The sequence below is a fragment of the Syngnathus acus genome, chromosome 6 (genome assembly GCF_901709675.1).
Source record: "Syngnathus acus chromosome 6, fSynAcu1.2, whole genome shotgun sequence".
NCBI lineage: Eukaryota > Metazoa > Chordata > Actinopteri > Syngnathiformes > Syngnathidae > Syngnathus > Syngnathus acus.
Window position 1 is genome coordinate 8,202,491 of NC_051092.1, and position 14,186 is coordinate 8,216,676.

General features: G+C 39.6%; 1 protein-coding gene and 2 long non-coding RNA genes across 4 annotated transcripts; 2 read left to right on the forward strand and 1 right to left on the reverse strand.

The window, feature by feature from the left end:
- Window positions 1–2,982: 2,982 nt before the first annotated feature.
- Window positions 2,983–6,140, reverse strand: LOC119124887. The gene is made up of 3 exons (XR_005098350.1): window positions 5,973–6,140; window positions 3,764–3,842; window positions 2,983–3,570 (listed from the first exon to the last, which is right to left on the reverse strand). It is a non-coding gene; the product is annotated as an uncharacterized LOC119124887 (long non-coding RNA).
- A 65-nt stretch (window positions 6,141–6,205) lies between these two features.
- ehf (ets homologous factor) lies at window positions 6,206–13,829 on the forward strand. Of its 2 annotated transcripts, XM_037255256.1 has the most exons (8): window positions 6,207–6,384; window positions 8,611–8,693; window positions 8,800–9,051; window positions 9,504–9,548; window positions 9,661–9,723; window positions 9,988–10,032; window positions 12,380–12,575; window positions 13,522–13,829. In XM_037255256.1, the coding sequence occupies exons 2-8, from the start codon at window positions 8,615–8,617 to the stop codon at window positions 13,619–13,621; spliced, it is 780 nt and encodes a 259-aa protein (XP_037111151.1). In that variant the 5' UTR covers window positions 6,207–6,384; window positions 8,611–8,614; the 3' UTR covers window positions 13,622–13,829. The 2 variants fall into 2 exon arrangements, with proteins under 2 accessions (XP_037111152.1, XP_037111151.1); XM_037255257.1 differs by lacking the exon at window positions 9,988–10,032 and having other exon boundaries at window positions 6,206–6,384.
- LOC119124888 lies at window positions 9,058–9,360 on the forward strand. The gene is made up of 2 exons (XR_005098352.1): window positions 9,058–9,244; window positions 9,281–9,360. It is a non-coding gene; the product is annotated as an uncharacterized LOC119124888 (long non-coding RNA).
- Window positions 13,830–14,186: the final 357 nt, after the last annotated feature.

The window sequence follows — 14,186 nt, forward strand, 5'->3', positions numbered from 1 at the left end:
CACAATTTCAACAGGGTAGCCAGTGGCCATCAACCATTTTCTATTTCCTTCAGGTCATACAAAAGCTTTTGACATGTTCATTAAGTTTGCGTGATCTCGCTACCTTCGACAGCCTTTCTGGCACAATGCTCACACATAATTAGTTACGCGTACAGCCTCCAGAAATGCTAATTGTTGCTCTCCTCCCATCACTCTGTAATTTCTTTCGATACAGTCTTCAACATCCTCCTCCTTTTCCCTCATTTGGTCGCTCTGTGGGTGGTGTGAGCCGCCACATTTAGACTGTCAAAGTTTTTCGGAAAGCTCTCAGTGTCAGTTTAAATGTGCATGCTGTGGACATACACAGAAGGAAAAAAAGAAGTCCTATGGGCCCTATTTAAATGATGAATAGAAGAACTAGTGCAAAATGGGATTATAGGATGTTATTAATTATTAAAATTAATATAGCCATGTACAAAGTGGAGCTCAAGTAGGTTGTCGTAGTCTAATAAGGTATACCTTCTGTGCACGTGAGCAACGATATTTAAAAGGACCTTTAGAAATACTCAAAATAACCTTTAAATAACAAATCTATGTTGTCTCAAATGTATGTTTTACGCAGTATTTTTCAGCATCCTCACACAATTTCACAAGTGAGTTATTACTTTTTCCTAGATGAACAAAAAATGTGTATTTTACAGGAGCAGATCAAAAAAAGAAAGACAAAGACAAAGAAAGCAAAATGCTCAAACCACAATCCAAGTTTTTAATCAGATTGCTTCAATGTCTTCCCGACGCTGTTCAAAGCCCCTAGGGAGCATAGCACAGCATATTTGGATGCCGTCTAGGGATTGCATTATGTTGCTTGGAAGTATTAATCAATTACGTATCCTTGAATATTGTTTTATTATTATTAAGGATCTTCCTGCCTGCCTTCCCGCCAGTCTGCCTGCCCACCTACCTGTGTGTCTGCCTACGTTCCTGCCCTCAGCCCTGTGAATGCCCAGCCGTTTCCAGGCACTCATCCCCGGCTTTTTCTTGGTCACTACCCCCACCCAGACTCTCCTTCCTCCTCGGCCCTGCCTCTCCACTGCTACTGCCCTGTCCGGAACCCCATTCTACTGCTTCCCTTTTTTTCTTCCCCATTTTTCCCAATAAACAAAGTTTTGTGTTACACCTGGTTGTCATGTCTTGTACTTAACAATAAGGTTGTTGGGTTGATATTATTTTTGCATTATTTGTTGACTATTGTTTGTTTTGTGTTTTTTTCATTTGACTATGTCCAGAAATGTTAATATAACTTTGTTGTATTTGTTTGAGTACCCCAGGAAGAATAGGACCTCGGGATGACAAGCGGCTACTTTGTGGAAGCTTATGGGGATCCTGATGAAACATAAAACATGAACGAATAAAGAACATTATATTTACATTGAATTCTGACTTTTTATGTGCTTGAATTTACTTTTCATTTGCTTTGAACATATGAATAATTTGCTGTGTATGAAAGGGTCATAGAATTTTGATTAACCACTCATGAAGATTCATCTACCCTAAGTATATTTTGTTTCTATAGGCCATTGTGTAATGTTGCAAGTTCGTAATTATTATTTTACATGTTCCATCATTTCCCAAGGAATTATTTATGAATCTAATGTCGTTTCATTATCATTGCAGCAGATTAGGTTGAGAATCTCTGATCGGGAGAACATTTGGCATCAATTTAAATCAGGATTATTCGGCAACGTTTCACCTGCTGTTTGTTATGCTCTCCCATTGCAGACAATCAGTCCCATCCTTTCCCTTGACTCCTTCCCAGCTGTCTTTCATTTTGGTATTGTTCTGTTATTATCAAGGCCTTTGGTGTGGTCGATGCTTGGTCTGTTCCTTGTCATGTGTTAAATTGATGTTGTAGCCAGCACTTTTCTTTTGGGACTTTTTATTATTTTCCTGTCCAACTGTGACTTTTCAGATTTGGATTTTGCCTCGATAAACTTCGGTACTCTAAAAGTGGAAATATTGTGCAAATTGCCATGAACAGCAAAACATGGCACTTTACGAGTTAGATCACTCATGTTGAAATGATCGGTGGTTTCGGGTCTCCTTTCTGTTTCTTGTAGTACTAGGAAAGGACAATGGGACTGATGAGCTGCTCCCCGCTGTTTCTACAATAACCAGAGAAAAATTCTGGCATTCCAAACCAATTAAACATGAACCACATTTGTGGTCTGGGTTTAAAACCCTTGTAAACCTTTCTGCGCTAACATCTTTTTGCAGTAGCTATTTGTATTTACTTTTTCCCACCAGATGATGAGCGGAGCATTCTGCTTTGTTCTTATTTTCTTTTTTTTGCAAATTCAATCCAAAAATGATTTTTCAGCATTCAGAATATATTTTTTAGGTGTTGACAGTTGGTGGCAGTTTTATATGTTATCCTACCACCACCTGCAGGACTGAAGTATGACTGCACAGACTTGAACATAGCGTGTGGGCTTCTGGTGGGGTTCTACAATTTACACAAGCTTTACTTTTATGCCCAAAATTGTTGTGTTCCATTTTACATGTCTGTTATTTTAAATCAAATTAAAAAAAATTTAGAACGTTCATTGCAAAAATTAAAACAAGGACTTCAATTTAGGTACCTCTGCAACTCGCTTATCAAGTAATGCAAATAAACCTGTGGAATTTTAACAGCATCCACCCACTACTATGACGGCCTTGGTTGCTTGCTTGGCTTTCTGATTATGTTGTATGGGTGTACCAGAGATTCCGACAATATATGAGGCAAGAGTGTCACCTATGGGTCGAGGAGGAATCAACACCCTGTGTGTGTGTGTGACAGGGACAGGGACAGAGACAGGACACGCTAGATAAAATATTCTAATTTGAATAAATAGCACCAGGGCAATGCAAAGCAATAAAAAATCACTTCTGTGAATAATTCATGTTTATCCTGTAACATGTCCCAGCAGTGTAATCACATAGACACTGTTGTTTGACAGGAAGGAAAAAAATACAATTTAGTTGGTAAAAATGATCACATGTAGCAGTAATTGACACTAATGAATATGATTTTTCCTACTTTGCCTGTGGATCAAATGCTAATCAAAATGGGAAGTATGAAAGACAACACCAACAGGCGTGACATAAGCAGCTAATGAAAGACAGTAGGCTAGTGGGACAGGAATAGACATACTGCCGCTAATAAGTTCCTGTTCATTAGAGCGTGCAGATTCCTTGTATCTTGTCTGTTTACGCTTACTGACAGCCTCGACAGCCTATGCTGTCAAATGCATACTTTTAGCTGCATCCTAAAAATGCAAATTCGTCAGTGTCACCAAATATTTTGAAAAGCTTATTTTAGTAACTGGCTTGGTGTACTATTATTGGGTGATGACGTGAGTCTCTACAATGTGTGACTCAGCGTTTGAAAACAGAAGGGATTGGTCTTTCACGCCAGCAATTTGAGGACATTTTCTTGTGTCTGAGTATATCACTGCCTGTGGTAGGATGAGTCACAAGAAGTGGAGTCAATGTAACAGACTTCGATCTCGTTCACGCTGTCTCTCCCTGTTATTATCACCCAGTGGACCTCTGAAAATGTCGACCAAAGAAGCACAACAATCAATGAAATCAAATGGGGAAAAATGAAGGTCCCATTGTCCTGTGGCAAATAAATTATTTAAAATGTGCAAACAAATAATATCAAAAGAAATGGAGCCCAACTGGAGCTATAATAAGTAGTGCATCATATCAGTTCACTTGTAGAAAGACAGATTTAATTTACTTCAATAAACTGTGGTCCAGCATTCATAGTGGGCAGATGTTTAGTGGGCCAGCGTCTTCAGGGGCCGGTGCGATTAAGTCTTTAAAAGAAATGCAATGACTCAATACTTCATTAATTTCTTTCCTCATTTTAGACAGTGAATTGAACCAATCAAAAACACTGTCAGCTATTCGGGAAACTGGAGTAGCACATCTAAATATCAATTTTCTGACGTTTGTTAATCGGATTCATTGCCACAGCAAGCAAACAACACGGCTGAGAAATCATTGTTTGTCATACAATCCGGATCAGAGACACGGTGACGTGAAATATCCAGAATTTTGTTCAACAGTTTCACAATACAAGGAAGCACAAACGTCAAAATATTTTGTTTAGTCATCCAAAAGAACTGAGGTCAGAAGTTACAGTTGTTGGATGAGCGGGCTTGGATCACACACAATCCCTGTTGAATGCTTCATCCCAAATATGATGGGTCAGTGCATTGTACAGTAGTTCTTCCTCGTGAAACTTATTTAACTTTCTACGGTAAAGCTTACTTAATGCACTGGAGCACAATCATGCTTGAAAAGAAAACGGCTTTCGACAAACAAAGCCACATGCATAGAACTGTCAAAAGTATCTAGACAGGAACAAAAGGTTCAAACCACTAACTGGCCGCAAGTGATTATTACTATATTGATTATACAACTTAGTTTGTATACATTGTGGTCATGTTCAATTGTGGCTGAATGGAGATTGAAAGAAATGCAATCTTTTAAGTTTGTAAATCAAGATTTTAAAATATGCTATTAGTCGTCTAGCATGTTATGGTTTTCTTTTCTTTTTGCCTATTAATACAAGTGTTTCTATAAGAGCAAGGAAACATGACTGAAAGAATAACTCCCTCTATGTTTTCCACACTGCTGAAAAATCCCCCAAAGAAACAAAAACACAAATTCCTGTTAAACAGTTCAAGCCTGCTTGAATTCACTTGAGTTTGTGGCGTACAAAAGTAAAATACCTCCTTTACTCTGATACCTTTACTCTGACACCACTAAATTAAATGTTGTGCAATGAAGGCCTCCGATTTTTGTTATGGAACATTAGTGAACAAACAATATCAGAAAGCCAAAGGAAGGCACAGGAGGGATAACGTTCAGAAGATTAAAGCACCCAAAGAACTGTTCACTGCATCATCTGAAAATGGAATGACCACACAAGAACTCAAAACTAACCATGTAATGGCTGCCCACAAAAATTAATAGGTCAGGCAAAGAAAGCATTCATGAGTGAAGAATCTACATAGGATAATTCTAGAGGAGCTGGGGAGATCCTAATCCTAGTTGTGAGTACTAAAGCCTATACCAGCAGTCATCGGGCAGTAGGCGGGGGACACCCTGAGCTGGTTGCTAGCCAATCGCAGGGCACACGGAGACAAACAACCATTCGAACCCGTGCCCTCCTAACTGTGAGGCGAACGTGCTAACCAGTGATCCACCGAGTTGCCGGGCGACAGGCATTGTTTTAAAAAAAAACAAGCTCATTACCATTTGCCAAAATCTTGAGGAAACCACAAAGGTGGAAAATTTTGGCCAGATGTTGTACACGAGCAAATGCCGTCAGCCACAAATTGCCTTTGTCCTATTTGAATATTTTTGGAAAACAAGAAAAAAAAACAAATTTTTTATAATCTACTGTTATTTTTAAATTGGGTCTTTTTTTACTTTCACTTACTTTTTTACCCATGTAGTTGAAGTTTATGTTACAATATAAATGAAAAAATACCAATACGTTATCTCATAATATTGTTTTTGTTTTATAAACACTGCAGACTTGTTGACATTGCAGAAAGTACTTTATAGACTGTTGGCTTTAGACTTTATTTTAGCTCACACACCTTCAGCGGTGCATCATGAAGCTATTTTAAGACATGATGTGTAAGATTGTATTGTGGTGAGCTCATTCATTGCGCTCGAGAAAATTTACTTGCCGGAAAGAGCTACTGTTGTCACATAGCAGGTTTTGAGTAAATTTCCAGAGCACTAATTCACAACAAAAAACTAAACTCAAAGCTGACCTAATATTTTCACCACTTTTGGTGTATCGATGAAGTAACTTTTAAAAAGTAACCGAAAGCACCTCATGTATCAAGATGACAACATAATTGTGACCTTATAACGCATAACACATATTTCTTTCTTAAAGTTCAGACGTTATTTCAAGAACTTACATGAGCAATTTCATTTTACTTCTGTGGAGTTGGATGTGTGTCAGATACAGTAAGTCTCTTCATAAATGTGTGCTTTTCCACTTGAGATAGCGATTGAAAAGAAAGTGGGAGCTGAGCCAACAGGGAATATGAAAGCATGAACATGTGCCAAGTGTGTGCAGGCGGGTCTCTATGCAAATATCTACCTGCATGGAGCAAGCAAGATCAACCAATTGGAGTCTGAGGAAATTTGAGGAAGTTAAATATTCATTGTAGTAGGAAGCACCTACGGTTAGCAATTCAAATCCTTGACTTATTTTACTGGAGACATTTACGCTAAGAGTATTAGTAATCTGCCGGAACTTTAATGATCATTCAACAAAGGTGGAAGTGAGATCTCTTGCAGGCCTGGTTGGACCAATTTGCTGCACTGGTAGGCTGCCAAAATATTATTGGATTTTATACTGAAATCAATTCAAATTGAAATAGTCCCGTCTTATTTATTTGGAAAAAAAAATGTTACATTTATTTTTTTTGTGTGTGTTTGGATGGACGGATGAATGGAAGGACGGATGGATGGGTTGGGTGGGTGGATGGATAGATGGATGGATGGTAGAAATAAAAGGAATTTGTAAACACAATTTCCCAATGTCCGTAGGTGTGACGTTGAGCAATTACATCAATTATTATGTATGATTATTAAGTATTAAGCGACCATGTCAGGGTACATGCACGCAAATATGTTTTAAAAGTATAAGTTCAAACATTGTGACTTCTCTCACTGAGTACTGAAAAAACTGACAGTTATATTATAGTTTTCTGACACCTATTACTCAATATGAGAGACCATTAAGTGTGATTTACTTCTTCAGTACAAACAAGTCTGCTCTGTTGCATCTGCTGGGGAATTTTGCAAACAGCAAACAACTGAGGATCTTCTTTGGAATAATGGTTTTGCTTTGGTAAAACCGCAATCAGTGTGATCCGTGGTGGAACCAGATTTGCCTGTTTATGATGGTGAAGTTGAAGGTGAGGGTGTTTTGTGAAGGCGTGACCCAGACCTTGAAGGCAGAAGGGAAGAGTAAACAAATGCATCATAGTTCTCATCAGGTTGTTTAATTGAATGACAGTGTGATAGAATTGCATGCAGATGGAACACTATTTACCCCATAACTGGTTAACCTTTAAAAAGAACACATGCAACCAATAAAAAAAAAAATATATATATATACTATATATATAATTTTGTTTTTTACATTTAAACCGTATGTAGATAACAGTGTGTGAAAGACTTCACGCTCCCCATCCACTTCGTCCAGCTCATCCCAGGGAGACAGTCTCTCCAGCGCGTCCTGGGTCGTACCCGGGGTCTCCTGCCGGTGGGACATGCCCGGAAGACCTCCAGGGGGAGTTGTCCTGGAGGCATCCTAATGAGATGCCCGAGCCACCTCATCTGGCTCCTTTCAACGTGGAGGAGCAGCAGCTCGACTCCGAGTCCCTCACAGATGACTCAGCTTCTTACCCTATCTCTAAGGGAGAACCTGAACACCCTGCAGAGGATAGGAGCATAGATCGAGCAGTAAATTGAGAGCTTTACCTTTCGACTCAGCTCCCTCTTCACCACGATGGACCGGTACAGAGTCCACATCACAGCAGACGCTGCAACGATCCGCCTGTCGATCTCATGCTTCATCCTGCCTTCGCTCATGAACAAGAACCCTAGGTACTTGATCTCCTCCACTTGTGGCAGGATCTCATCACCGACCCGGAGAGGGCATTCCACCCTGGAGGTGCTGATTTTTACTCCTTCACACTCAGCTGCAAACCGGTCCAGTGAGAGCTGGAAATCCCGGCTTGAAGAAGCCAACAACACCACATCATCTGCAAAAAGCAGAGATACAATGCTGAGGTCACCAAACCGGACACCCACACAATGCCTCGACTGCGCATAGAAATTCTGTCCATTAAAGTTATGAACAGAATCAGTGACAAAGGACAGCCTTGGCGAAGTCCAACCCTCACTGGAAACGAATCCGACTAACTGCCGGAAATGCGGATCAAACTCTGACATCAGTGATTAAAGGACCAAACCAGAACAGCCCCACAACATCCAGAGCCTTTAAGAATCCCATTGGATCTCATCCACCCCCGGGGCCTTGTCACTTTTTAACTACCTCAGCGACTTCGACCCCAGAGATGGGAGAGCCCACCTCAGAGTCTCCAGGCCCTGCTTCCACAATTTAAGGCGTGACCGTGGAATTGAGGAGGTCTTTGAAGTATTCTCGGGCTCTTTTCCTGTCAGAGAGGCAACATTCTATGTCCCTAGAGCCAGCTTCTGTAGCCGGGGATCAGACCGCCAAGGTCCGCGCCTTTGGCCGCCCCCCAGCTCACTCTGCACCTGACCCCTTTGGCCCTTCCCACAGGTGGGAAGAAGGACCGATGTTGCCTTTTCGGACTGTGCCCAGCCGGCCTGGTGATGGCCCGGCCACCAGACACTTGCTTTCGAGCTCCACCTCCAGACCTTGCTCCAGAGGGGGGCCCCAGTGACCCACATCCGGGAAAGGGAGAACTGAGTGTGTTGCTGAGTTATATCACTGTTTGGACTCTTTGAATGTATCTTCTCCTGCTGCATTTTGATTATGATGAATGTGTGTTGCAGCAATATGAGCATCACTTCAAACACCACTCTCGACAGTCACCTAACCAGTAACCACTGGGCTTCCATAAACTACTATCCTGGTGGTGAGACATATGACTCACACCAGGGCACACATATTGTATCTGTCTGTAATGAAGTAATCACAAATATGTGCAAATATATTTTTGTCCCTGTCCCCTATTCCAATAGGAATGTCTGGGTACACCAGTGGTAACTCATGGCTTCGTGATTCCCAGCCACAATTCTGGAGTAAATATCAAGTGTGGGAGTGGCTGCACCATGTCATGGACATAAACCAGATTGATGCCTCCAACATCCCCTTCCAAAACTTTGATATGGATGGCCACCAGCTCTGCAACCTGACCTATCAGGACTTTCTCCACGTTGCAGGAAGTCTTGGGCCCATTCTTTTCCAAAGCATATCAGATCTCAAGTGGGCCGGTGCGTGTCTTCAAAGTGCGATGTAAATTAAAGCCACAGTCAGGAAGGGTTTTTGCTGAACTTTGCTATAAAGAGACAATTGCAATGGCTGTGTCTCGTAAAGAACGCAGGGTTTAATTAATAATCTAGCCAAGTTTACATAGTCTAATGAATTCCCACAGGCTTTTTGTTTAAATTTGAGGATGCAGTCCACGTTTTAAAAAATAATGAATTACAAATGGTAATTGAGGTATGTGAGATGTTATACAGCGCCCCCACCCAGCAACGATTTACATAGGTCTACAAAAAAAAGTCAAATTAAAAAGAAAACAAATCCGAAAAACGGCAAATTCTTATCTTTGGCCATGACATCCTTACAATCTTATAATCTTGGCACTGATTACATCTGTGATTAAGGGCATTCTAAAGAGATTCCAATTGTCCTAATTATTCTTATTATTATGTTTTTGCAGCTGACAGTTCCTGTCCCTTTTCAGAAGACAGCTATCCACAAACAGGTACACTAAATATATGAGTTACATAATATATGATTGTATACAAAATACGTACATTTCATCAAAGTAGTTACCAAAGCATTTTTCAATCTGTTACCTTTTCCTGTATTGACAGATGTCTATGACTCATCAATCCAACCTCATGTACCTGCTGTCTCACTTATCCCTTCCAGCCCTGGTAAAGAATTTCAAATATACACCTAAATCTCGATTTTACTCGCTTCGATCCTACGTGACTTTCTAACACGGTTTGGTCATGGACCCGTTTTTTTGTTGTCATAAATATATTTTCAATGGATGATAGAAGGACACTACGAAGCTAAATGACTAAAACTTAAACCTTAGCGCTAGTGATTCGATTAATTTAAAGAAGTTGTATAACATGTTCACACATATTACAAAATTGCATGGAAGACAGATTCACCTAAACTCTGTTTTACAGAAATGAAAATGCCCTACAGTCTTCAACATCAGGTCAAAAAACACAGTAAGAAAAATATAAACCCTCCTTCACAAATAGACAAAAGTATTGGGACAACTCTAACTGTTCATCTTTGGTCGGATCCTAAGATCATGTATTTATGGCTCACTGGTCCTTAACATACCTGGGTTGTTAAAGGTTTATTGTATAGACTTATTAATATATAATGGTATGATATACATACCAGCATTTTGGTCTCTCCAACTTGCACGCCATTTGAAGTTTTTATATTTCTAGTACCAAGTACCATAGAAATTTAACATCTGTCACGATGTTCCCTTTCCTTCTGATTTCAAATTATAAATGTAATCATAAAGGTTGATAATAATTGAATGCGGAACCCTTTGTCTAATGATGTATGTATGACAAAGACTTTGTACTGAATATTTAATCCAGGTTGGGGATGAGATCCTACTCCAAATAGAGGACTTCAATTAACTTCAGAATATGTTGTTGAGGGAGGGTGGTATAGAGCGGGAGATGGACACAGACAGCTTGGTGCAGTGTCTGCATAGATGCAGGCTCTGTGGCAGTCTGTCGTGGTGAAGAGGGAGCCAAGCTTAAAGGGGAAGGTCTCAATGTACCAGAGGGTCTTTGTTCCCACCCTTATTAATGGTCACCAGCTCTGGGTTGTAACCAAAACAACAAGATCACAGATACAAGCAGGTTAGGATGCATCCTGGATACCTCCCCTGGTGACATGTTATAGGCACGTCCAAGCAGGACGAAACCCCGTGAATAACCCAGGATATGCTGGAGAGACATGGGCAGTGTGCAAATTCACAGGCTGGGTCCTTTGAAGGCCACATTAAGCCTGTCCCAATTTGCCACGGTTTATGTGGTCCACAGACGCTGAAAGAAGACGAGGAGCCTTTGTAGGCGTCGAAGGAACCAGCCTGTCAATAATTGCATGGATGGGTTTGGTGTGGATAAACTTGAGAACCCAGCTTATCCCTCTCAACTCCGACCCAGATAAACTAGAAAACAGAGCTTTCCTAAACCAGCCGTATCTCACTGAGTTGCTAATCTTAACAATCGGTGACCCTGACAACCATGTTCACGTGTTCTGCCGTATTGGCAAGTCAAAAGAACTTTGGTGACATGTTTTACAACCGTTTGCAAATGCTCACGACTGTATTGCAAACATTTGCCACTGTTAGCAAGACTGTTGATTCGCAAGGAACGTTTGAGCATGTTTAAAATTATTTCCTTACATAAAAACTGTTTGTGACAAGTAAAAGCATTTTCGATCATGTTTGCGACCTTTTACAAAGCCTCACAAAACCAAAAATTTGCTATAAGCAGTGACATACGGGCTTCAAAATCCCCATGATGACGACACCCACCATCTGCATCTGCCCCGACTGAGTGCCCAGGACGCTGCACACACGTTTGCCTGTTTTGATGATATTTACGGTCTATTGGCTCGCACCGTTGTCTGCGAATTGCCTGCTGAAATGCCTTTATGCCAGTTTGTAACCCTGTGGAGGCCTTTTTGTGTGTTTTGGAGTGTTCTGCGTATTTGAGGGGTGTCTGTGTGGCGGACCTCTGAGGCTCTGTGTCTAAGTTTGTATTATTTAGGCCTCTGACCAGCAGGCCTGCAGTTAGTTTTTTTTCCCCTTTGTTACTGCGCACAGTCTTTGTTGCGTTGCCTTTGATGACTTGTATCTTGTCGTACTTATTGCTTTCCTTTGTTGGCGCAGTTGAGTGGCAGCCTTTTCTCTGAGCCTATTATGTTTGCACTCATGGCTTTTATATACTCACTCTGCGGTACGAATGTTGCTGGAACATTGAATTTTCCCTCTTGGGATCAATCAATCAATCAATCAATCAATCAATCAATCTATCTATCTATCTATCTATCTATCTATCTATCTATCTATCTATCTATCTATCTATCTATCTATCTATCTATCTATCTATCTCCTGTCCTTCGCAAGTACCTTCACAAACATTTCTGCGTTGACTATAAGCATTGTGAGAATTTGTTAAATGTCACTAATGATAGAGGTGACCTACTGATTTACACAAACATTCATTAGAGATGTTGACAAATGCAACATTCATTAGCTTCGTAAGCATTTGTTGCTCAATGAGACATCACCTTTCAATCCAACATTAATGACCTCTGACTGCACAAATGCTCTTCTGGAACAATGGGCAATAAATTCTAGACAGAAATTACACTTTTTACAGCAAATTTAAATCGTCTTCTGTTTAAACGTATTTTATTTTGTTTTATGGTGCAGTGTCCCAATGCTATTGTCTATGTAATTATTTAATTTGGTTATTCATTTCAACCTTTTACATAGCAAGTTCACCAAACTCTTCAATATTGATTTTTCCCAAACAGATCCAAGGGGGTCCCATTTGTGGGAATTTATCAGAGACATTCTACTGCATCCTGACCGCAATCCAGGACTAATCAAATGGGAGGATCGGGCAGAAGGGGTTTTTCGTTTTCTTAAATCAGAGGAAGTGGCACAGTTGTGGGGCAAGAAGAAAAACAACAGCAGCATGACCTATGAGAAACTGAGTCGGGCAATGAGGTACATCAACACAGTCAACATACTGACCAATAATATTGTTATTGATTTTAATGTGTTGGCAATACTTGGCTGACGAAATTATTATATTTGTAGTAAAAATGAATAACTGTGCAAGGTTAATCCGAAACACACAAAAAATAGCACTTCTCAAGATGTTCTTTAAATGAGAACAGAATAAATTAATTGTCATACTATATCATCATCCTATTTGATGTTTATTGCTATTAATACTCATTCAAATATATAATTATTCTCTTTAGTTCTGTAGTAATTTTATTTTCCTTGTTAATTTGGTTGTTTCAGCAATAATATAAATATTACATTCAAATGATCTGAAAGAGAGACCATAGTTTCATCACAGCTCAAACTTTCTTCGTAGGTGTGTTACTTGAAAACACACAAAATCGAGTCTGGTTCCCCTAAGGGCCAATTTTAGGTACAATTCTTTTTTCCCCATGGTATCAGCTTCCACAATTACAGAACAATTACGCACAGCTTTACATTGCTGTGTCTACAGATGACAAGGTCAATTAATACCCTTCTTAACTGCATCTTAGAAATAAAATCACAGATGGCAATAAATTTGCTCAGGGCGAGTGAGAGAGTAACTGCTACCTAAACAAAATATTTTAAACTGTCACAATATGTAAAAAAATAAAAATAAAAACATGAGGATAATATTTTGCACTCATCCTAATTTTAGTCCACACATCCACCATCTTGAAAGTATAACTTGCAAGTTCTCCCTCCTTTTCAAGATTTCAAGATTCTTTTACAATTATTCTAACCAATAAATATTTTTTGGGCCATCATAGCTATCTGATATTAATTTAATCTTATCATCCCTCTGGCACCACACTAAAATTTTATTGACCAATTCATTCATTCATTCATTCATTCTCAAATGCATTTGTTCATTTAGTAATTTGTCTTTTCTTTGTCACAGATATTACTACAAAAGGGAAATCCTAGAACGAGTAGACGGGCGCAGACTGGTGTACAAATTTGGTAGGAACGCAAGAGGATGGAGGGAGTCTGAGAAATAATGGAATTATTTTATAGACTTGAATGTTGTATGATTTTAGTTGATTTGATGTTTTTTATTAGATAAATGTGAGATTCTGACTTTGTACTTTTGCCGAAAGTGAGAAACCGTTTTTGTTTTTTTTATATACTATAACACATTGTAGACCAGATAGTCCAAAATGAAGACATGTGACTACATGTCAGATGACTAATATTGTAAATGAGGCTACTTGTAGTTTAAATTATTTTTTGCCATAATGCATTTCTTTTAGCGTGTGTATGTGAATGTTTTTTTATGTTTGATATAAATAAAACTGGTCATTACGATTTATCTTTCTCAGTGATGTGGTACAATGTGACATGGCGGGACATATGGAAAAGAAACTTGTAATATCATGGCTCGAACGACACCCATGTTACTGCAACTGAATGACTGCACCTTGTAGAATTTCTGCCAACCTGGTTGCAGGCCATCTCGACCATAGTGACAAGATAACCGTAGAATGAACAGAAGCCACTTGTGCTACTGTTGTCACATGCAAATTTGGTTTCTAATCTCAAATTTGATTTATCTGGTTTCTATAA